The sequence below is a fragment of the Aspergillus affinis genome, assembly GCF_023601865.1.
Source record: "Aspergillus affinis strain CMG 70 chromosome Unknown NODE_177_length_56191_cov_86_868339, whole genome shotgun sequence".
Classification (NCBI taxonomy): domain Eukaryota; kingdom Fungi; phylum Ascomycota; class Eurotiomycetes; order Eurotiales; family Aspergillaceae; genus Aspergillus; species Aspergillus affinis.
This window is the reverse complement of record NW_026515958.1, coordinates 26,640-45,999: the sequence shown is the minus strand read 5'-3', so window position 1 is coordinate 45,999 and position 19,360 is coordinate 26,640. Positions and strand designations below refer to the sequence as shown.

The 19,360-nt window shown below is 53.3% G+C and overlaps 11 protein-coding genes across 11 annotated transcripts; 7 read left to right on the top strand and 4 right to left on the bottom strand.

Moving 5' to 3' along the window:
- Positions 1-476: 476 nt before the first annotated feature.
- On the top strand, positions 477-1,496 carry KD926_003243 (bacterial alpha-L-rhamnosidase-domain-containing protein; the record flags this gene model as incomplete). Its single annotated transcript, XM_053094708.1, has 2 exons — positions 477-752; positions 1,179-1,496. The coding sequence occupies 2 exons, from the start codon at positions 477-479 to the stop codon at positions 1,494-1,496; spliced, it is 594 nt and encodes a 197-aa protein (XP_052950564.1).
- A 42-nt stretch (positions 1,497-1,538) lies between these two features.
- KD926_003242 (bacterial alpha-L-rhamnosidase-domain-containing protein) lies at positions 1,539-2,949 on the top strand (the record flags this gene model as incomplete). Its single annotated transcript, XM_053094707.1, has 3 exons — positions 1,539-1,786; positions 1,836-1,929; positions 1,993-2,949. The coding sequence occupies 3 exons, from the start codon at positions 1,539-1,541 to the stop codon at positions 2,947-2,949; spliced, it is 1,299 nt and encodes a 432-aa protein (XP_052950563.1).
- A 550-nt stretch (positions 2,950-3,499) lies between these two features.
- On the top strand, positions 3,500-5,064 carry KD926_003241 (cytochrome P450; the record flags this gene model as incomplete). Its single annotated transcript, XM_053094706.1, has 2 exons — positions 3,500-3,778; positions 3,829-5,064. 2 exons carry the CDS (start codon positions 3,500-3,502, stop codon positions 5,062-5,064), a joined length of 1,515 nt encoding a protein of 504 aa, XP_052950562.1.
- A 316-nt stretch (positions 5,065-5,380) lies between these two features.
- Positions 5,381-6,444, top strand: KD926_003240 (uncharacterized protein; the record flags this gene model as incomplete). Its single annotated transcript, XM_053094705.1, has 2 exons — positions 5,381-5,819; positions 5,963-6,444. The coding sequence occupies 2 exons, from the start codon at positions 5,381-5,383 to the stop codon at positions 6,442-6,444; spliced, it is 921 nt and encodes a 306-aa protein (XP_052950561.1).
- Positions 6,445-6,727: 283 nt separating this feature from the next.
- Positions 6,728-7,237, top strand: KD926_003239 (uncharacterized protein; the record flags this gene model as incomplete). Its single annotated transcript, XM_053094704.1, has 1 exon — positions 6,728-7,237. The coding sequence occupies one exon, from the start codon at positions 6,728-6,730 to the stop codon at positions 7,235-7,237; it is 510 nt and encodes a 169-aa protein (XP_052950560.1).
- Positions 7,238-7,716: 479 nt separating this feature from the next.
- KD926_003238 (uncharacterized protein) lies at positions 7,717-8,067 on the top strand (the record flags this gene model as incomplete). Its single annotated transcript, XM_053094703.1, has 1 exon — positions 7,717-8,067. One exon carries the CDS (start codon positions 7,717-7,719, stop codon positions 8,065-8,067), a length of 351 nt encoding a protein of 116 aa, XP_052950559.1.
- Positions 8,068-8,994: 927 nt separating this feature from the next.
- Positions 8,995-10,407, bottom strand: KD926_003237 (uncharacterized protein; the record flags this gene model as incomplete). The annotated part of the gene is made up of 1 exon (XM_053094702.1): positions 8,995-10,407. The coding sequence occupies one exon, from the start codon at positions 10,405-10,407 to the stop codon at positions 8,995-8,997; it is 1,413 nt and encodes a 470-aa protein (XP_052950558.1).
- Positions 10,408-12,049: 1,642 nt separating this feature from the next.
- KD926_003236 (UbiD family decarboxylase) lies at positions 12,050-13,576 on the bottom strand (the record flags this gene model as incomplete). Its single annotated transcript, XM_053094701.1, has 1 exon — positions 12,050-13,576. The coding sequence occupies one exon, from the start codon at positions 13,574-13,576 to the stop codon at positions 12,050-12,052; it is 1,527 nt and encodes a 508-aa protein (XP_052950557.1).
- Positions 13,577-14,135: 559 nt separating this feature from the next.
- KD926_003235 (UbiX family flavin prenyltransferase) lies at positions 14,136-14,801 on the top strand (the record flags this gene model as incomplete). The annotated part of the gene is made up of 1 exon (XM_053094699.1): positions 14,136-14,801. The coding sequence occupies one exon, from the start codon at positions 14,136-14,138 to the stop codon at positions 14,799-14,801; it is 666 nt and encodes a 221-aa protein (XP_052950556.1).
- A 170-nt stretch (positions 14,802-14,971) lies between these two features.
- On the bottom strand, positions 14,972-17,161 carry KD926_003234 (uncharacterized protein; the record flags this gene model as incomplete). The annotated part of the gene is made up of 4 exons (XM_053094698.1): positions 14,972-16,647; positions 16,701-16,849; positions 16,902-17,042; positions 17,094-17,161. The coding sequence occupies 4 exons, from the start codon at positions 17,159-17,161 to the stop codon at positions 14,972-14,974; spliced, it is 2,034 nt and encodes a 677-aa protein (XP_052950555.1).
- A 516-nt stretch (positions 17,162-17,677) lies between these two features.
- Positions 17,678-19,138, bottom strand: KD926_003233 (uncharacterized protein; the record flags this gene model as incomplete). The annotated part of the gene is made up of 3 exons (XM_053094697.1): positions 17,678-18,124; positions 18,259-18,837; positions 18,890-19,138. The coding sequence occupies 3 exons, from the start codon at positions 19,136-19,138 to the stop codon at positions 17,678-17,680; spliced, it is 1,275 nt and encodes a 424-aa protein (XP_052950554.1).
- Between the last annotated feature and the right edge of the window lie 222 nt (positions 19,139-19,360).

The following is a 19,360-nucleotide window of genomic DNA, read 5'->3' as shown; positions in this document are numbered from 1 at the left end:
CTTCGTATCTGCACCTGACACGTAGCGGGTCCAGCCTAGCGCGAGTCAGTACCGACTGAGAAAGAGATTTTTGGCCTAAAGAGAGGGATTCGATAGTCGAACACTAACGCATCCCTCGTCACTATGAGGAGGACTTGGCAATGAGGCACACCCGGGGCCATGGCTCTTGGAAACCTATAGCAGGTGTCCAGTTGCTATGCTAGGCTGCGAGGTGACACTCAAGCCATTCTGGCATCACCGGGGCAGACCCGGCCTTCATGCCCAATCAGACCATGTTCGTCTCCGGTGACCAGAATATCTCAAGGATTACAGCGTCTTTGCCACTGACTCGGTGTAGCATGAGTCCGAAGGAGGGCCTTCGAGCTAGGTGGGAGCGAGACGCATAGACTGTATGTGTTATTTGAGCTCGAGACACGTCGTGGCGCTGATCTAGAGGCAATTTGTTCAAGTCGCCTGATTCCAGCTATTGTGCCAAAATGAAAGTGACTGACTGCGGTATCCACGGGTTTCAAGAGGTGATTGGTATTGACACGGATGATATCCGCTTCTACTGGTCCCTCGTCTCGAATGATGGGAATCTTCGACAGGTTGCGTACCGTGTGATTTTATGGATCGCTGCTGGTCCCGTTGCCTCGGCCACCAATTCTGTCTGCTGGGACTCGGGGCGTGTGCAAAGTGATGCTCAGCGTAACGTCGTCTACACCCCTATCGCCTCCTTCCAGTCCACCACTTTTCACTACTGGCAAGTTACGGTGTGGGACCAAAATGCCGTTCAGTACCAGAGCTCAGTCAATGAGTTCTACACCTCTTATCCGTGATGCTCTGGCTTACTGCCTCCGTATAGCATAAATCAAACCTACGTGAGCCGCCCCTCCAACACTATGTCGTATTTTTCTCGCGCTAATCCGCAGAACGTGTCTTAATAATAGATGCCCCATAGCAGTTTGATCTCTCGAACCTGGCTTGAAGGCGAAGCGAATCGGTTGAAGGCGGTTTGGCTAGGTGACGGCGGTGACAAACCCCTATACTTGCGGAAGCCCATCTGTCCCACGCAGCAGCCACAGCGTGTAGTGATATTGGCATCGGGACTGGGCCATTTTGACCTCACGCTCAATGGGCAGCCGGCGTCGAAACATGTGCTCGACCCCGGATAGACTAACTACCACCGGACTGTGCAGTTCGTAGGATACGATGCGACCGCACTTTGGCAGGCTGGGGAGAACGTCATCGGCGCCCACGTTGGCAATGGTTTCTATGCAGGAGACCAGGGCAGCCGGCTCTTCTGGCCTACATACGAAGATAACACCTACGTCCGCTATGGTAACGAGTTATACTTCTTCGCCGAAATTCATCTGCATTACCCTGACGGGTCCCACGACACGATCATCACCGATCCCTCGTGGGAAGTGCGCAAAAGTGCCACCAGCCTGGCCAATATCTACGCCTCCGAGGACTTTGATCGGCGTCAATACCCAGGGGGGTGGGACTCTCCGTGATACGACGAGAGCGTCGACTCCTGGGCCGAGGCAAAACCTTTAATGGGACCTCGAGGCAAGTTGCGGTACCAAAGCCAGCCCCCCGTGGTCTTGCACAATACTTTTCAACCGGTCCGGCATCAAGTCACTCGACCCGGCATCACGGTCTTCGACCTGGGTCAGAACAGTAGCATTATGGTCCATCTGGAAGTCAGTGGGGTGTCAGAGTCCGAAATCTTTGTGCGCTATTCCGAGGAAGTAGGACCAGAGGGAGAGGTGTACATGGCAGACCCTCTGTTCAAAAAATTCGAGTACGGGGTCTACTCCAAGATAACTCTCGGCGGCGACCGGGAATCATAGGCACCGGACTTCAGCTTCACGAGCGCTCGATACATCCAGATCGAAGGGGCCTCTCTGGATGCTGACGATCAAAATCTACCCTACCATTCACGCTGTCAGTGCGCGACATGTCTCATCTGCGGCTCGATAACTCGGATACCTGACCACCGACAAAGAGGATGTGAATGCCCTCATCAACGCCTGCTACTGGACCTTCTCCAGTAACATATTCAGCTACCACACCGACTGCCCCCAAATTGAGAAGTTTGGCTGGCTAGATGTGACTTCGCTTTTAGCCCCGGTTACTCAGCACGTGCGAGACATGGAGGCCGTCTACTCGAAGATCCTCGACGATATCATTGACACGCAGGAGTCCAACGGGTTGGTTCCCACTATGGCGCCCGAGACTTTTTATATGTGTGGTCCTTCACATGACACCATCACCTGGGGATGCGCGATTTGTTTTCTACCTCAGCTACTCAAGCAGTACTACGGATCTACCCATGTATTCAAAAAGATCTACGAGCCAGGTGCCCGCTATATGGACTATATGCGCACCAAGGAGTGTCACGGCGGGTTGATCGAGCACGGGCTAGGAGACTGGGGGTACGAAATTGCCTACGGCAATCACCAGGCGAACATCGAGACAGCGGTTTATTACCGCTGCCTGCAAAATATGGCCCTGATGGCGCGGGACCTGGATTTGATTGAGGATGCGGCGCGATATGAGGCCTGGGCGGCGCGCATCTTCGACGTGTACAACCGCCACCTGCTGGTCCCCAACGTACATCGTGACGACGTGATCAGTGCCTTTGTCGCCACGGTCGAGGAGTCGGGACCGCGAGGCTATCGACAATTCTGGCACGCTTTCCTCTGCTTCAAGTACTCATCCGCATTAGATCTCAACACCCATTCAGCCTCGACCATTTGCGGACCACGTCGGTCAAATTCGCCAGTACCAGTGCCCATTCGTAGTTACCGAGGCCCCAAACCAACAAGTGCTAATGCACCAAGTCGAAACTACCTCTCCAAACCGATGGCAGAGGCCTACGGATGTCGTGTTCGCGCAGTTGAAGTCGAGAGTCGTTGTGGAACTGAGACTTGGCAAGATCAACGCTGTAGAGATACAGACTAGTTGTATCAGTGCCCACCAGATCTAGCAGCCATTTCCCTCGGTTCCGCTAAACTCGTCTCGATCAGAGGCGTCCATGTGGCTTGTTTTCGCCTCTTTATTAGAGGGCTATTTGATTCTGGGCCCTACCAACAAGGGGTTCCTCTAGGAATGTTGACAAGGTCTATGCACATGTGAACGTCGTCGCCGAACGGGCCAAATGGCCTTAAGGCCCGAGGGGATAGTGTCAAACTAGGTACTGGAAACCATGTTTTTCGAGACATTCATATTTTGAGGCCGAAATGTGCGAATCTTGACGTCCTGCAAGGTAAGCATTAAACTGCTGGGATTTCGGTGGGGTTCTGATCTCCGCCTATGGTGCAGCGCGTCTTGATATCCTGACAATCTCAATGGTTGAGGAATGCTCTGCCCAGCCGCCGATCACGAGGTGTCTGTTGCGGGGTTCTGCAGCGATGGACAATAGTACGGCGCATGAGTCTCACTGACTTTAAATGGGCCTTCGCTGTTTATCCTCCTGTTCAAAACTTTCCTCAATCCATTTGCTTCCACGACCATGACGGACAAACTCAAACTCGCGCTCTTGTTTTTCGGACTGATCATTGCGCGCCTCTTAAGAAATAGATTGCGGTTGTCAGGCATCCCTGGGCCATGGCTGGCTGGCTATACGCGACTCTGGAAGCTGCATAATGTGTGGCAAGGGCAGCATCATCAAACGGCTCTGGAATTGCACCGACGATACGGTCCATTGGTGCGAATTGGCCCTGACCACATTTCGGTCAGTGATCCGACGGCGATTTCCATTATCTACGGCATCAATAAGAACTTCACCAAGGTAGGACTGCCCCTTGAACACTCGGGTGCGACGATAGCTTATCAGGACAGACGGCCTTCTATCCCATCCAATGCATCTCGTGGAACAAAAGACCGCAGATGAATCTCTTCTCTACGCGGGACGAGCGCTTTCATCGCGATCAGAAACGTCCCATCGCTAGCGCATTTAGTATGACTGCAATGCTAGAAATTGAGCCGGCCGTGGATTCGTGCACCGACATCTTCCTGACCCAGATCCGCAAGACGATTGACGCCCAGGAACCGATCGATTTAGCTACCTGGCTGCAGTACTATGCTTTTGACGTCGTAGGCGAGATGTGTTTCGCACAAAAGTTCGGATTTCTCCAGCAGGGACGCGACGTGGACGGCATGATCAAGGCCATTCGCGGCATGATCCAGTATGCCGCCGTGTGTGGCCAAATCCCAGAGGCTCATCAGGTCCTGTTGGGGAATTCTCTGTTTCCTCTTGTGATGCCTCAAATGGAGCTGTGGAACAAGGTGGTGATGTTTACCCTGAAGGCCATCAACAGCCGAGGATCGTTGCAGCGCGATGGAGAGATGGAGAAGACCGCCACAGAGGGAGGTAAAGACATGATGTCTCGCTGGATGGCGATGCATGAGGAGGATCCCACGAAGCTGTCGACTAGGGATTTGATCGTGCATCTGTCAACCAACGTCTTCGCAGGATCCGACACGACCGCCATCGCCCTGCGAGCCATTCTATACTACCTCATACGTCATCCTCCCGCCATGAAAAAGACGCAGACAGAGATTGACCGAGCAGATCGAGCCGGCCAACTTGGCAATTTCATCTCCTACCAGGAATCTGTCCACCATCTACCATACTTTGGGGCCGTCATGAAGGAGGCGATGCGACTGCATCCATCTATCGGCATGACGCTGGAGCGCCGCGTGCCCGATCAAGGGGTTACTCTGGCGGGCACGTATATCCCCGGAGGTACCACCGTAGGAGTCAATCCTTGGGTTGTGCATCGCGACCCGGACGCTTTTCCCGAACCCGATGTCTTTCGTCCCGAACGATGGCTGGAAAGCTCGCCCGCGCAACTGCAAAATATGGACAAGGCCTTTTTCAATTTCGGAGCCGGCTCGCGCTCCTGCGTGGGAAAGGCGATTTCTTTGATGGAGATGCAGAAAGTCGTGCCCCAGCTGCTGCGATCGTTTGATATTCAGTTGCATGAAGACAAGCCGTGGAAAGTACGAAATGCCTGGTTCATGCAACAGGAGGAGTTCATCTGCGACATAGTTCCTAGGGAGCAGTATAAATAACAGCACGCTTATCCTTTGTGCTTTTTTCCTCTACCTACAGAAGAGGATCTTGTCGTCTATAAGTCCAATGTCATATTCCATGATCAACTCGGGAAATTCCACTGGGATGTCCTTGAACTTACTCCATGAATGAAGCGGAAAACTCCAAGATATCAGCCATGAAGATAAAGGAGCCTGCCTACCTTGACCCCTAGTTAGTTGATCATCTTGGTTTCTTCATCTTAATCAATTCCATCGTTCTTGACCACTTCGTCAACCTACCCCTGGCATTCAAAAATTCTACACCATTCTATGTCCACCAATTTTCTAAGTCAAGATGTTTCGTCACTGGACCTCTATTATCAGCCTGATACTGCTGTTTTCCACCTTTCTTGTGAATGCCGGTCATCCTCTCTGGCAGTTCTCAACTAAAATTAAGCGTGCTATTCCGTTTGATCTGAGCTCGCCAACTACTACAACCTGGCCTGGTGGTATAGTGTTTTACTGCTGGGATAGTCAAGCCACGCGGAGGGTATTCAGTGCTGATTTACGCCATGCCATCAACTTATGGTATGTGGCTGGGTTGCCCGAACCTCGTTTTAGGTTCTTCGAGCTTTCTTATGAGGACTGTATGAGAGATCGCGTCAATTCGCTAGTTATCCACGGGGTCCCTGGGCCTTACGAGTTCTCGTCAACTATCGGTAAATATGTTGGTCCTATCAGTCAGTTACTTCCAGGGCCTCTTGCCTTTTTCCCTGATGAACGTGAACCTGCTGGTACAGGAGTGGCAGCAAATACCATTCCAGAGAGAATCGCCCATATAATCGGACATATCTTTGGCTTATTCCATGAACATCAAGACCTCTATTTTTGGCAATTACGCGCTCCGGTGTTTGAGATGATTGCCCACAGATCGAAGGATTTGGTGAGCAAAGCCAGGGTAAAACTGTTGATGAACTTTATGCTCCGGATGGGGTCTGTGTTAATCGACGCGCCGCCCTAGATCACGGGTGGAATATCACTGCCCTATTTTTCACAATGGAAGAGCTCAATTATCTCCCTCATAATCCTCATGAGTCGCCAGAAAATGAAATAGACTGGGACTCGCTTATGCTCTACCACAGTAATGTGGCCACTAAACGGAGCGCAACGACGATTCGTCCCACTATACGCAAATTCAAAGGTAGAGATTTCAAAATCAGGATTAAGCGCTCTCCTAGTCCAAGAGATGTTCGAGCATTGATTGGCCTCTACGACGCCTCAGAGCAGCGAACACTTCCGCGTCTTTATCACGACCCGCGCAGCGAATATCATACCGCATTCCAGAATCTGCAGAATTTTCAAGCATGCGATTGGCCTCCGCAGGGAGGTCCCAGTGGTGGTGGGCCCAATGGTGGCTGAGCACTTCTAGATAGTTATCTTACTCCGTTTAGGTCTTGACATTGTCACAGTCTATTCGGACACTTTATCTTCACACATACCACACGGTTATTTAGATGCCAATAATTGAACGCTGGTCGTGACTAGGAAGCCCGAGACTATCTCCTACATTGACAAAGGTTTTCCCGGTTCAACCAGCCGGAAAAATCCCTTATCTTCGATTAGAGGAAGTATAAAAACAGTCAATCTTCCTGATAATTGCCTCCCGCAGCAATCAACAACACGTGGAGCACTCGCTTTAAAAATGGCGTTCTTCTCGAATTTGTGGCGCCGGATTGGGTCGCAGCTTGTAGCGATTAATATTGGCGGAGGCCTATTTCCTAGAGAGGTTGACATGTATTTGTACGCCTTGCGTCGCATGCAACAGATGCAGTGCCACCTGCTGCCACCCGCCCACGTACCTCCGCCCGGTTGGATTGTAATCAGGGTAGATGTCGATGCTTCCCGGATATCGAGCTCTTATTCATCAAGTCTCAAGGAACTATGCTTTGATCATGCATTCAAGATTCTGATGGCCATTGTGGACCCGAGGTATCGTCCCGGCCCTGCTGGCGTGGTCAATGGCCATCCCACCTTCCACGCGGATGGGACCCGAGTGAGCGAAGGGGACTGGATAACTTGGGGGCTTGACATCGAGGCTGGTCAGGCCGGGGTTGGCAGTATCAGCACCTTTCTCGCACTCCCAGGAGAACCCCCAGAGATGGTCCGAGGCTTTACCAAAAGACGCAAGCTCTCATATGAGCCCACGCGCTGAGCGGCATGAAATGACAGCCAGAAATAAAAATAAGCCGAAATGCAACAAGGATGAAACTTCAACAGTGTCACCGCGTAGAGTGCTTGAATGATGAAGGTGGATTTCCCGTGTGCACTAGGCCACATGAGGACTAGGCAGAGGCCACAAGGAGATAAACATAAACACTCAATCATTGAATATTCCAGAGAGTTGTCTACGCATTATATTGATAAATCTGGATCAGGACTTGAATGTATCCCTGACCGACCCTAAATCTCAGAGAGAACAACGACTGCGAAAAATTATGCCTCTTTCATGGGGCATAGGTATTCCACCAGGTCGGCGGCATGTCCCGAGTGGCTCTTTGACGAGGGTTTGATTGTGGTCTCAACGAAAGAAACAGTATAAAATCTCACCGAGCGACGTCCAGTATTCCATTTGCATGCCTCCTTTCTACCTCGCCCGGGAGAACATTCTCGATTTTTTAATTCCAGTCCAACATGCGCCACTCGCCCAACATCCAGTGGGTATCCATTCACGCGGGCCCTGGGCCCTTTGAAAGTGGGTGCAAACGATACGAAGCCGCTTATGAGAACTGCAGTAGCACCCGGTTGGAGGACAAAGACCACTCTGCTGCCGAGTCCGAGCGATTGTTCTTTCAGTTGCATTTCCGAAACCAACCGATGTTGAGGCTTGAGACCTGCAAGATGTACATGGAGATGATCTTGAAAATGATCTTCGATCCTTCCGAGCGACCAGGCCCACTAGCATTCATCAACGGTCATCCAACGTTCAATGACGATGGCACCCGCACGCGAACTGGAGAAAAATTGAACATCTCGTTTGACTAGAGGTGGTAACTCTCTCTTGACGATGCAAAGCTTGCCACCATGGTCACCAGAGGTGAGTGCCAATTCTCAATTTGCTATTACTTTATATCTTGTTGCAATAAATTCCTTGCGCATTGAGCGCGAAAAAAATTTATTGTATATAACGACTTTCAAACAATGGCGTAAAATGCTCTGCGTGGACAGGCAACCTCCCGATATCTTAATGACAGATGTCTGGAGTAGACAAGCAATAATATATGGAGAAATATTCAGGTATCGATATGAGTATTATGTTGACGATATGACTTCTAACTAGACCAAAAAGCCAGGCTGAAAGACGGTCAGTCATGGTAGTGACCTGGTATGTCAACAATTTATATTTTCAGCCGAACACCACAGTGATCAGCTCGACTCTTTAGCAAACTGATATTTCGAGAGGAAGGTAATTAAATAGAATTCTACTCATGAGATCTTTTAAACTGTTTCGTGAATTATCAAATATCGAACTACTCATTGAGCTATTAGAGCATATTACGTCCGTACAGCAGGGGCGGCGGGAAAGAAAGAAAGAAAGAGAGAGAGAGAAGGAAAAAAAAAAAAAAAAAAAAGCCCCGTCGGGCGACCGGAAAATGCCAAGAGTATCTTCGGGATTCTCGAACGCTTGACATATTACGGCCTCAGGCACTCAAACAACCCCGGGATCGGCAAGACGCCAGGGCAAAATCAAATATGCCAGGACTCGACTACGGCACGGGCACAATAAATACAGTCATGAAAAGTCTATCCTTGCATGTATATATATTCTGGTAGTAAGATATGTCCAGATCTATCCGGCAGATTGATACCAAAGCGCTCCTCTATCAAATATGGCATTGATTCTATGTACAAAGGTCCCCGGACACAGTCCTGGGGGAGAAATTTTCGGTTCCAGCGGGTTCACGTCGAGTCTCAGACCGCGGAGTTGTCACCGCAGGAAAAGGATCCCCGGATCTGGCTCGAGTCGTTCGCGAAGATGTCCATGAGCTCGGTGATCGAGGACCACAGACCGCCGGCATTCATGAACAGCGACTGAATGATCAGCAGCGAATTCAGAATCAAGAGCAGGATCTTCTTCCAATCGCTGAACAAGCAGTCCCAGTTCAGGTGGAACCAGAAGATGGCGCTCAGCCCAAAGGTGAACCAGGCGATGGTGGTCGCGGACGAGATGGACAGGATGGAGTCGAACACGGGGATGGCGTTGGAGATGACCCAGACGACGAGCCAGTACAGGATGCCACAGCCGACCCAGGTGGACCAGGACTTGACACTGCGATCGGTCACCTGGTGGGTGGCGTTCATCCAGCGCATGACGACGACGTAGATGTACTTGATGCCGGTCTGGCCAAATGCCATGGCAGTGGAAAAGACGGCGGGTAGCACGATGCCGTAGGCGACTTTGGCGGGGATGCGCGGGGCCGAGCCGAGGGCGGGCGAGGTGGTGTAGTCGCCGGCCAGGCAGAAGATGGCGATGGCGACAATGGTGTAAATGGTGATGGAGAAAACCTCGAGACAGGCCAGGGCCACGGGGAAGTCCCGCGACGGGTTGCGCATCTCGGCCATGTAGCCGACGAAACTGATGTTACCGGCGTAGGCGTAACAGATCTTCAGGCAGGCGTTCAGCCCCTCGCGAAAGGTGGGCCGGCCGACGACCTGGATATTGTTCTCCCAGCCCGGCGGTGCGGCAGCGGGATTAGCCACGCCCAGACTGATCATGACGATCAGAGCGGCGGCGAGGATACTGATGGTGGAAGGGATGCCACTCTGCGACACGAACTTGACGGTGCGCGGCAGGCAGAGGATCCAGCAGGCCACGACGGCGATGGTCAGGAAGCCCACCGTGCAGAAGGCGTGGTTGCTGAGGGTGTTGAACGAGACGGACAGCGTCACGCTGGCCGAGGCGCACGTCATCATGACCTTGATCAAGAGACCGATGCCGGCCACGATCTCGAGGATGGGGCCGCCGACGATGCCACACATGTCGACCACGTTGACGACCTGGGGGTAGCGGCGATAGAACTGCAGCAGCACGAAGGCCGTGTAGGCGGAGAGGGAGCCCAGGCCGATGATGGCGATGACGCCCGGCACGACGCCCAGGGTCTTCAGACAGGACGGCAGGGACAGCACGCCGAGGCCGACCTGGTTGGTGACCAGGGCAAAGACGGTATCCCAGCGGCCCAGGGTGCGGTAGTCCTTGCCACCCTGGCTGAAGATGTTCTGCGGCGGCTGGTCGTCATGCTTCTCGTCGCTGAACACCGTCGCGTCGTCCTGCTCTACATCGATGGGGTCCCGAACCGGGTCATGCTGGGGTTGGGAGGGCGACATGTAGGAGGCAAAGCAGGCTCAACGACGAGTCGGGGCAGATGGTGAACGAAATGGCAGGACGAAGAAGAGCAGACAATTTTTCTCGCGGACCTTAAATATTATACTAGCTGAATGGAGTGACCGAGTGGGTGGGGGGCGTCCATTGATACACACACGAGTTTTGTATGGGCAAAATCTGCGTCGTTACCTAATGGATATGTGCCCCCGTGGGCCTGGGATGGGTCCTCCCCGACGGCTTAATGTGATGATAGGCCCGCGGCCTGCGCGTCTTGGAGCAGGCAATTCGCCCGAATCCTTCCAATGGGGAAATTCGTTCAGCTTCCGTTTCCAACTGTTCCAACCGCAGGAACGATATTCCTCATCTGCGGGGTGCGTGTGCGGGGGGGACGAAAGACAGGAAACAGTCGGTTAGGTTTCTGTTTCTCGGGTATCCAAGCTTTTTTTTTTCCTGCCCGGCCAGTGCTTGGCGTGGAGCGTGCCCCCAGGGCCATGCGGCGGACTGTCCCTCCCCCGGGATACGTTCGGAGGGTCGATTCTCGGCCCCTGGACGGTCGTCGGAGGGTCTGATATGTTCGGCCGGCGTCGCAACAGAGGGAGGTATAGCAGCCGCCCTGCTGATAGGCTCTGCCCCTGGGCGAAGGAAGACGAGGCGCGACTTACCGCTTCGGGTGTCGCGCGGATGAGTCAGCCAGGCGCTTACTGCATGCGGGAATTGCCGGGAGAAATCCCCAGCCCAGGACTATCGGAAGAGAACGAGAAGGCGTGTCTCACCCACTGGCTAGCTGTAGGTTTCTACCCCAAGTGCCGCCCCGATTAATCTGGGGTTGGAGACGATGGCCCCGGACTGCATGGCTGGCCCACCCCCGGCCGCATTCACATTGGTAGATCGCATCGACGAGACGATCGTGTTGGTGACTAGGCGTCGAGGAGTCCAAGAGACTGGAGCAGGAAGTCACCGTCTCCGACTCCCTCCGTAGCCAGTTCATACATCATTTTCGGACGGCGATCTCGATGGAAAATCCCTCATACGGAGAAGGTCCTCGCCCTCCTGTGCTGCCAAGGTCCTGACTCGCCGTGGGATCGGAGCAGCCGGGGATGTCTGATATAATGAGTAGGTTCTTTGTCGTCATGAATGGTTGGTGGGGATGCCGAAGATCTGAATGCAAGGAAGACTCTCTGTGATAATGACACTGAAAGGATTATTCAATCCGGGGAGACGGTCACCACGGCGTGATCGAGGGAGCAGCCGGAGAAGAGAAGAGGCAGCAAAGGCCGAGATGCTTGGCATAACATGCCTCAGGCAGACAGGACGTTCCCGGAAGGTGCGCTGAGTCAGCGCCAAGGAAAAATCTGATTTCCGACGCTCCAAATCAGAATCAATAATTACTGATGCAGATGCACAGGATGATCCAGATGGGAGGTGACTTCATCTCGGTGGGCGGCCGTGCTGATCCCTATCGACATGACTAATGGGAATGCCCTCACCCCAATTTCAAGGAGAAAAGAGAAAAGGAATACGAAAAAAACAAAGGAAAGCCAATTTCCAATATGATCTCAACGCCCTCTGGTTGGTCAAGTGACCCGCCAGGCCACATCTGTTGCTAAATGTCTACTGTGTACAGAGGTACCCCGTACATCAATGTTAGCCCCCAAATCCGTACGCCTCCCACTTCTGATTGATCTTCTTCTGCACTTCCGCCGGGAATGACCCTCGGAACGATCCTTCGTTCCAATGCACAATGTCGTCCTCAAACTCGCAGGGAAACATACAACATCGCACCACCTTCCGATGATACCCCGTGGTCGGCTGAACGCCGTGAGTGACGTAGGGAATCAGGGGGATATTGCCGTACTCGTGGAAGAAGAACTCGTTGACCTCCGGCTGGCAGCGAGTCGCCTCCGCCCAGATCACCTCGTTCAGGTTCGTGGGATCCACGTCGTCGCCGACCACGTACAGCTTCGGGATGTACCAGCCGGGCTTCGAGCCGAAGACCACATGGCCTAGTTCCTCGCAGAATGCCTTCATTTCCGTCTTGCGATCCTTGAGTTGCGTCCGATCGACCTGGACCACGAACCACAGACAGTGCGACTCGAAGGGGTTCCAGACCATCTTCACCGGAAGCCCTGCCCGCTGGCAGATATGAAGCACCTCGGCGGCCTGCATAATCCCCCACACCGTGTGACTCTCCTCGGTGGCCCGGCCCGTCACGGAAATCGGCACGATGGGGTCCTTACGGTGCGTGATGGCGTTGACCTTGAAGACGGGGCACTGCTTGGCCGCTCCGGGGAACACCAGTCCGTGATACTCGGCCATGGGACCCTCCGGCGCGGTCTCGGAGATTGAGACCACGCCCTCCATCACCACCTCGGCGTTCGCCGGCACCCACAGGTCGTTGGTCTCGCACTGCACCACCTCGAGCGGCTGGCCCGTGATGGCGCTGATGAACTCCGTCTCGTTCGTCCACTTGGGAATCGGCATGCTGCTGACCATGATCGCCGCCGGGGGGACGCCGAAGCAGAGCGCCCACGGCATATCCTCGCCTCTATCCTTCCACATCTGGAAAATGACACCGATGTCCTGCCGCGGGATGACCGGCCCCACGAGCGACCGGGCGTCGTTGACCATGTTCCGTGTAATCGACCAGTTCACCCACTGCCCGTCCGGCGTGCGAACGATGTGCATCCCAAACGACTGCAGGAACTTCCCGCCGTCATCCTGGTGGACCAGGGGCGCCGGGAGCGCCGTCAGATCAATCTGGTCCCCAAACAACTTATACTCCTTGACCGGCCCGGTAGAAACCTTGGTCGAAGGCAACGGCGCTCTTCCTTTCGCGTCGTTGATCTTCAGGACGATGTCCCTGCCACTGGCGGTCGGTGGCAGTCCCAACGACCTGGCAACTCTGCCCAGCTTCTGGCCGGGCACGCTGCTGAGACCCACGGGGGATCCGAGGATGCGGAACAGGCCGGAATCCCTTCTGTCGTATCCCGTGAAGCTCTCAAACAACGGGGCCTTTTCCTCCGTTTCGTAGACCTTGCGGATGATCGCACCGACTTCGAGGTGCGGATCGACGTCTTCGGTGATGGTCACCAGGTCGTTGTCACGTTCGAGCTCATGGAGGAATTGACGCAGGCTTTCGGCGGCAGATTTGGTCTCTTCGGGAAATGCCATCCTGTGGGGTGAATGCGACTCAAATAGATGAATTTAACGAAGGTGAACTGAATGGAGACGAATTAAAAAAAAAGTAGTGACTTGCAGGTGATTGGAAATCAATTCGTGCGATAATATCTTTATAGATGGTAATGGCTCTCTCGTGGCATCGTACGTTCATCTCCAATTTGGGGTAACGCTAGGGCTGAGGAGCCGACGGAATGGGAATGTAGAGAGAACCAAGCCGACGCCTGGTTGAAACTTGTCTTTTCCGATCATTTCCTGAAGAACCAGCTGCGTCGAAGGAGACAATTTGTCATGGAAACGGAAGATGCTGAATGCTGCCGAACCCCGTCGGGCTGATCTCCCGATGTGACGGGAGTGGAATGGAAGACCTCTTTTCTGGAACTTGTTCCTTTCGCTACGCAGAACGTTACTTTTCTCTTTCTATTTTCTCCTCCTAGAATTATCCTTCCTTCGAGGCACGGCGTATAAAGTCAAATTTCTTTCTAGAAACCCTCGCAGTGCCCTGGTCTATCGACGTGTCCACCTCTTCCTCATCCTCCAAAAACTTCAAACCATGTTCTCATCCAGCACATCAGAGCGCCATGTCTCAAGCAGTAACAGCAATCACAACGGCAATGGACATGCATATCAGAATCAGCTCTCACGCCCCCGACAACGAATCATCGTTGCCATGACGGGCGCCACCGGCTCAATACTCGGCATCAAAACCCTCATTGCCCTGCGTCACCTCAACGTCGAAACGCATCTCATCCTCAGCAAATGGGCCGAAGCCACTCTCAAGTACGAAACAGACTATACCGTCGCTAATGTCCGCGCTCTAGCCGACCATGTGCACAGCATCCATGACATGGCTGCCCCCATTGCCAGCGGGTCGTTCCGCGTCGACGGCATGGTCGTCGTGCCCTGCAGCATGAAGACTCTGGCAGCCGTCAGCCACGGCTTTTGCGACGACTTGATAGCGCGGGCCGCGGATGTGGTACTCAAAGAGCGCCGGAAGCTCGTTCTGGTGACGCGCGAAACGCCGCTCAGTGCCATCCATCTGCAGAACATGCTGGAGGTATCGCGCGCCGGGGCGGTCATCTTTCCACCCATGATGACGTTTTATATTCGACCAGGCGGCGTTGGAGAGATGGTAGACCATTCAGTGGGACGGATGTTGGACTTGTTTGGGCTGGATACGGGGGAGTTTGAACGCTGGGAGGGGTGGAGGAAGGATTAGACTGCCGAGTGTAAAGGGCCGGTGGATAATTCCAAATTGTAAGGGAGGCATATTGCTTGGCACTGAGAATTGTAAATGATTGGGCTATATCATGCCATCGATATTACCTACCAGTTCGTCTCATGGAGTCGTGAGACATCTTCCCAAAAAGCCAGAACTCGCCTAGATCCTCATTCTCTCAGCAATGCCGACTCGATCCATTGCCTGTCCATATCAATCCCAATCGAATCCAGAACCTCCGCCCAGAGACCTGGGTCATCACAGGAGTCCAGACCTATCGAACCATCAGGGATTCGATCTGTGCCGTTCGTCGAGTCCGTCGGTCGCGTGGCGCCGTCTTTGTGGATTGCGGACATGGCGTCCCCTGCATTCCGAGATATGCCGGATTCTGCATTGGCCCTGGTTGCCGGAACAATTGAGTTCATGTTGCTTGATATCCTGACCAGCAGCGAATGGCAGGCTTGAATGTATCTGTTCCCTTTCTCGGCCATCCCGTGAAGAACCGCCAGCGCGGCGTTCATGGCCGATGCATCTTGATCCTTGTACGGAAATGCAATGTTCACCATAACAAGTAGTAAGGCGTTAGAGAACGCTTGTTCCCCGTCGATGAATCCATATGTTGCTAGTGATTCGCTGTTAATCTGTGTGGTCGTTGCCGTAGGGAGCCGAGGGCATGTCCACTTACCGACGAGATTGTACTCCGCAGCCATTTTCCACAGCGCCATGCTTGACCGTGCCGCCGCGATGGACGTGTCAATGATGCCCATGATGTTGGATTGCAGACCCCCTGCCCATATCGAATGGCCGGACGGCCCGGTGTTCGCCGCCATTTGTCGTTGCACGGCGTACAGTAGGAGTGGGCGGACGGTCATGTTGATACAATGGTAATAGTGGAGCTGGGTTGAGATGATGCCACGGCTCAGGCCAGTCGGTGCGCTTGATGTGTTGATCCGCAGCTCCTCGGGCAAATTACCGAACCAGTCGGATAGGCTCCTCATGATCCTCTGGGCGGATGCAAACAAACTGCCGCTTGATGCCTGTTTCTTCCGATAGATCTCCTCCCCTATTGTTCCCTGAATCCTCGATAGCTGCGCATAGGAGGCTAAGATCGAGGAGATCCGGGGGTCCTCGTCGCCAACTTGACCTGGGAGCCCTAGATTGATGTCGGCATCTTGAATGGAAAAGGGACGACCCGAGGTAAGAGAGAGGAGCCTATCCATGCTATATACGGACCACCAAACCCGTCGTCTGTGCTCCCGTTCCTCGGCAGTAATAGCCTGATCCATTACTTCCTGGTGAAGACCCAGGGATATGGCCATTCGAAGAGCAAGGCCGACGTAGATGTACGCCGAGTCCCTTCGATTCAGTGCCTGCAGAAAGTACGCGACATAACTAAGGACCTCCACAAACAGGCTCGATCCATCTTCGTAAGCCTCCGGGAGGAACTTAAGCGCATTTTTGAAGTAGAAGAATCCGGGAGGTCCGTCATCCCCGATCCACTGATTTACCGAGTACATTTGTCCGAAGCCAAAAACCAGGAGCATCTGACAGTACACTAAGCAGTCTTCGCGATCACCAATATTGGGAGGTCGACTGTAGACCATGTCTAATCTGCGGTAGAAATCGGCATCCCGAACGAAGGAGAATATTGTCCCGAGGTAGGCATGTTGCCCTCGGTAGAGTCGTTTCGCATGCTCATATGGAGGAAGCTGGGGCAGCATGGGGCTAATGTCACGCCTGATCCATGAGTCATCTGTGAAATGCGGATGCAAATGCCACGCCAATGTTTCCGTGGTTGGATTGATGCTGTTTGCGATGTAGTTGGAGGAGGAACTTCCCATATAATCTACCGTCGGCGCGTTAGTCCGAGCTGGCTATCCGGCGAAGAAATTCCCGTACGATACTGCCCTGAATCCCCGGAAAACCAGTTCCCAGTTTCGGTCAGGGCCCAGACATTCTCCGTCGACTCGGCGGGGCCTGGCTCGGCATGTGCGTCAACGGGCTGGGAGTTGGAAGAGCGTGCTCTCGCCTGCAGCTCGAGGAAATAGCTTTCGAGCATCGGGAAGTTAGCGAGACTTGACCGAAGTAGGGATGGCCTACCTGGACACCGACCTCTCAGGAACTGTAATCTTTTTCTCCGACGATGGATATGTACACGTATGGCGAGTGTTGCGACAGGCGACACACGCGTAGGGCGGCGTGCCGGCACACTTGGTTTTCCTGCTGCGGCATCGATTACACCTGAGGTACACCGTCAGCATGTATACGAGTCCGGGGGCGGGAAGTACTTACGCTACGGCGGATCGTCTTGCGAGATTGAGATGCTGGTGAGCTCGGGGAGATGAGCGGGGGCTCTGCATTGTGATGGTTGTTCGTCTTGTTGATCCTCAGGCAATTCCTCGCCGCTTCCTTCAGTCAGCTGACTCGGTCTCGGCAGCCGATCCCGATCTTATCTTATCTCCACCGGATCAGCCCGTGTCCTGCCTTCCGGTTGTGGCCTTGTTGTATGTGCGGTCCTGCTCAGGCCGGGATTGCGCGTCTCTGAGGTCTTCATGCTGGGATCCGTTATACTTGAGGTCCCTACAGTCTCTCGCAGTATTCCGATTCCAGAATTATCCGTGTGGTGAGTGACTTTCGAGAATCAAAATATATAATGGGTTTGCTTTGGACAGATGGGCCAAAACCGAGTTGGTAAGCACGAATATACGATTTGTAGTGACAAAGATAGAGCTGAACCTGATTGACAAAATAACAGTCACGCAGGATAATAGCTAGCATGGAAGAATTTATTCCATCCAAAAGCATCAATGCCGAAGTGCCCGTGTATTGACACCAACACATGGGTAAGTAAGCGGCGAAAGGCTTGGGATAATGCCTCAGGCACCTAAACACCAAGCTGCCTCCACGACATTGATACGGCCCAAGGTATACTCGTCTGGGTCCCACTCTAAGGCTCTGGTTTCTATCTCTCTAGTTTTTTGGTTGACAAGGTCCTCCATTTCACCTTTTTCCGAATCGCTCAGGAGCTCAAGTCTCTGCCTCCAGACTTCGTCGATGTTGCAATCATTCGATTCGAAGAACCGCTGATCGATCTTTTCCCAGTAGATCGCGTCAAATGTGAAATTGTTTCGTGCCGCGTATGCAACCCATAAATCCCCACTCTCCCAACTGTGGCGCATTGGACCGGAGAGACGTTGATATCTTTTCATCCGACCTTGCTTGATCGCGTCGTCTTCCCGACGCACCAGGGCGCCGGGAAAACTTTGAAGTCGCCGCTCATACTCAGTACACCAATCACCCAGGCCTTTTGGCCAGTATTCGGGCTTTTCGATCAGAAGTCACCAGGGCGGTGCGTAGGAAAATTCAACCGGGGTAGCGTACGTAAATTCCTAGTGGACAACACCAGTATTTTTAAACTCCTCATCCAGAAGGACATTGGGCGGTCAGAAATCATCACACCACGCCTTGAATGGACCGTCTCAAAAGACGACCATTTGCTCGTAAGCCGGTGCGATCGAGCGAGTTTTAGGAACAGGCTCCCAGCAACGAACTTGCGCCGACAGTCATCGGCCGAGGCAACAGCATCGTTTCGTTGGTTGACCAGGTGGGAGACATGGAGCTGTGAGAGGGCCTCAAAGTAGGAGGACGCCGAGTCAAATGTTGTGCAGGGTAATTTCGATCGAGGTAGAGATCCCAGTCGGATGGGTTCAATCATTGGCATTGACAGAGGTCGCAGGGTGGTTTCCCATGTGAAGTCATCTTTCTGATCCAAACACCCTATCCGGGACATGGAAAGCGCAGCCAGTTCAAGAAGGATACCCCCAAGCTCCCCGTAGAGTGCATGCAGCTTCATCTCACTGATATTGGGGTCGAGAACTCCACGATCTGCTGCCGGACAGTCGGGCGTGTTGAGAGCATCGTACATGTTGGTGTGGTGGTCAATGTATTTCATAGTCACGAAAGGGCTCAGAGTCATTGGACTCCCCATTTTTGTGCCCCAGTGGAGAACAAAAGGGACTCTGATCGAAGTGCGGGCCTGGAGATACCGCATAGCAGCGACCTCGTTCCGAACTTTTTCCTTCGCGAACATGGCAGTCCCGGGTTGGGGAAATCGAATCACGGCGGAACTGCCGTTTTCGTACTCCATCCGCAGAGATGTTGAAGGCGCGCTTCTCTAGGATGGTAAACTTATCGGGGTTATCGGGATCGTGGTGGCGCACCAGAAAGCCCCCGACCGGTCTCAAGATGTCGGGATCGAGGAACTGGCGTACCCAGGAATCGGCGATCTCCTCGCTTTTCTCCCAGGCTGCATCGTCGTAATACATCCGTGGCTGCATGACTGACGGTGTGGTTCAGAAAGAACCGGAACTATGAGGGGGAATACGCAGTTCTCAATAATGCTCTGGGACGAACGTTTGGCAAAGTGGGGTGAGTAATTCCTTGGCTCGATACTCGCAGCTGTATACAGTGCCCTCTATAAAACAATCTAGTCATCAATCACGGAATATAGTCTACCCAATAACCTCCAATCCTGATTCCTGCCCCGCCTGCGCTCATAC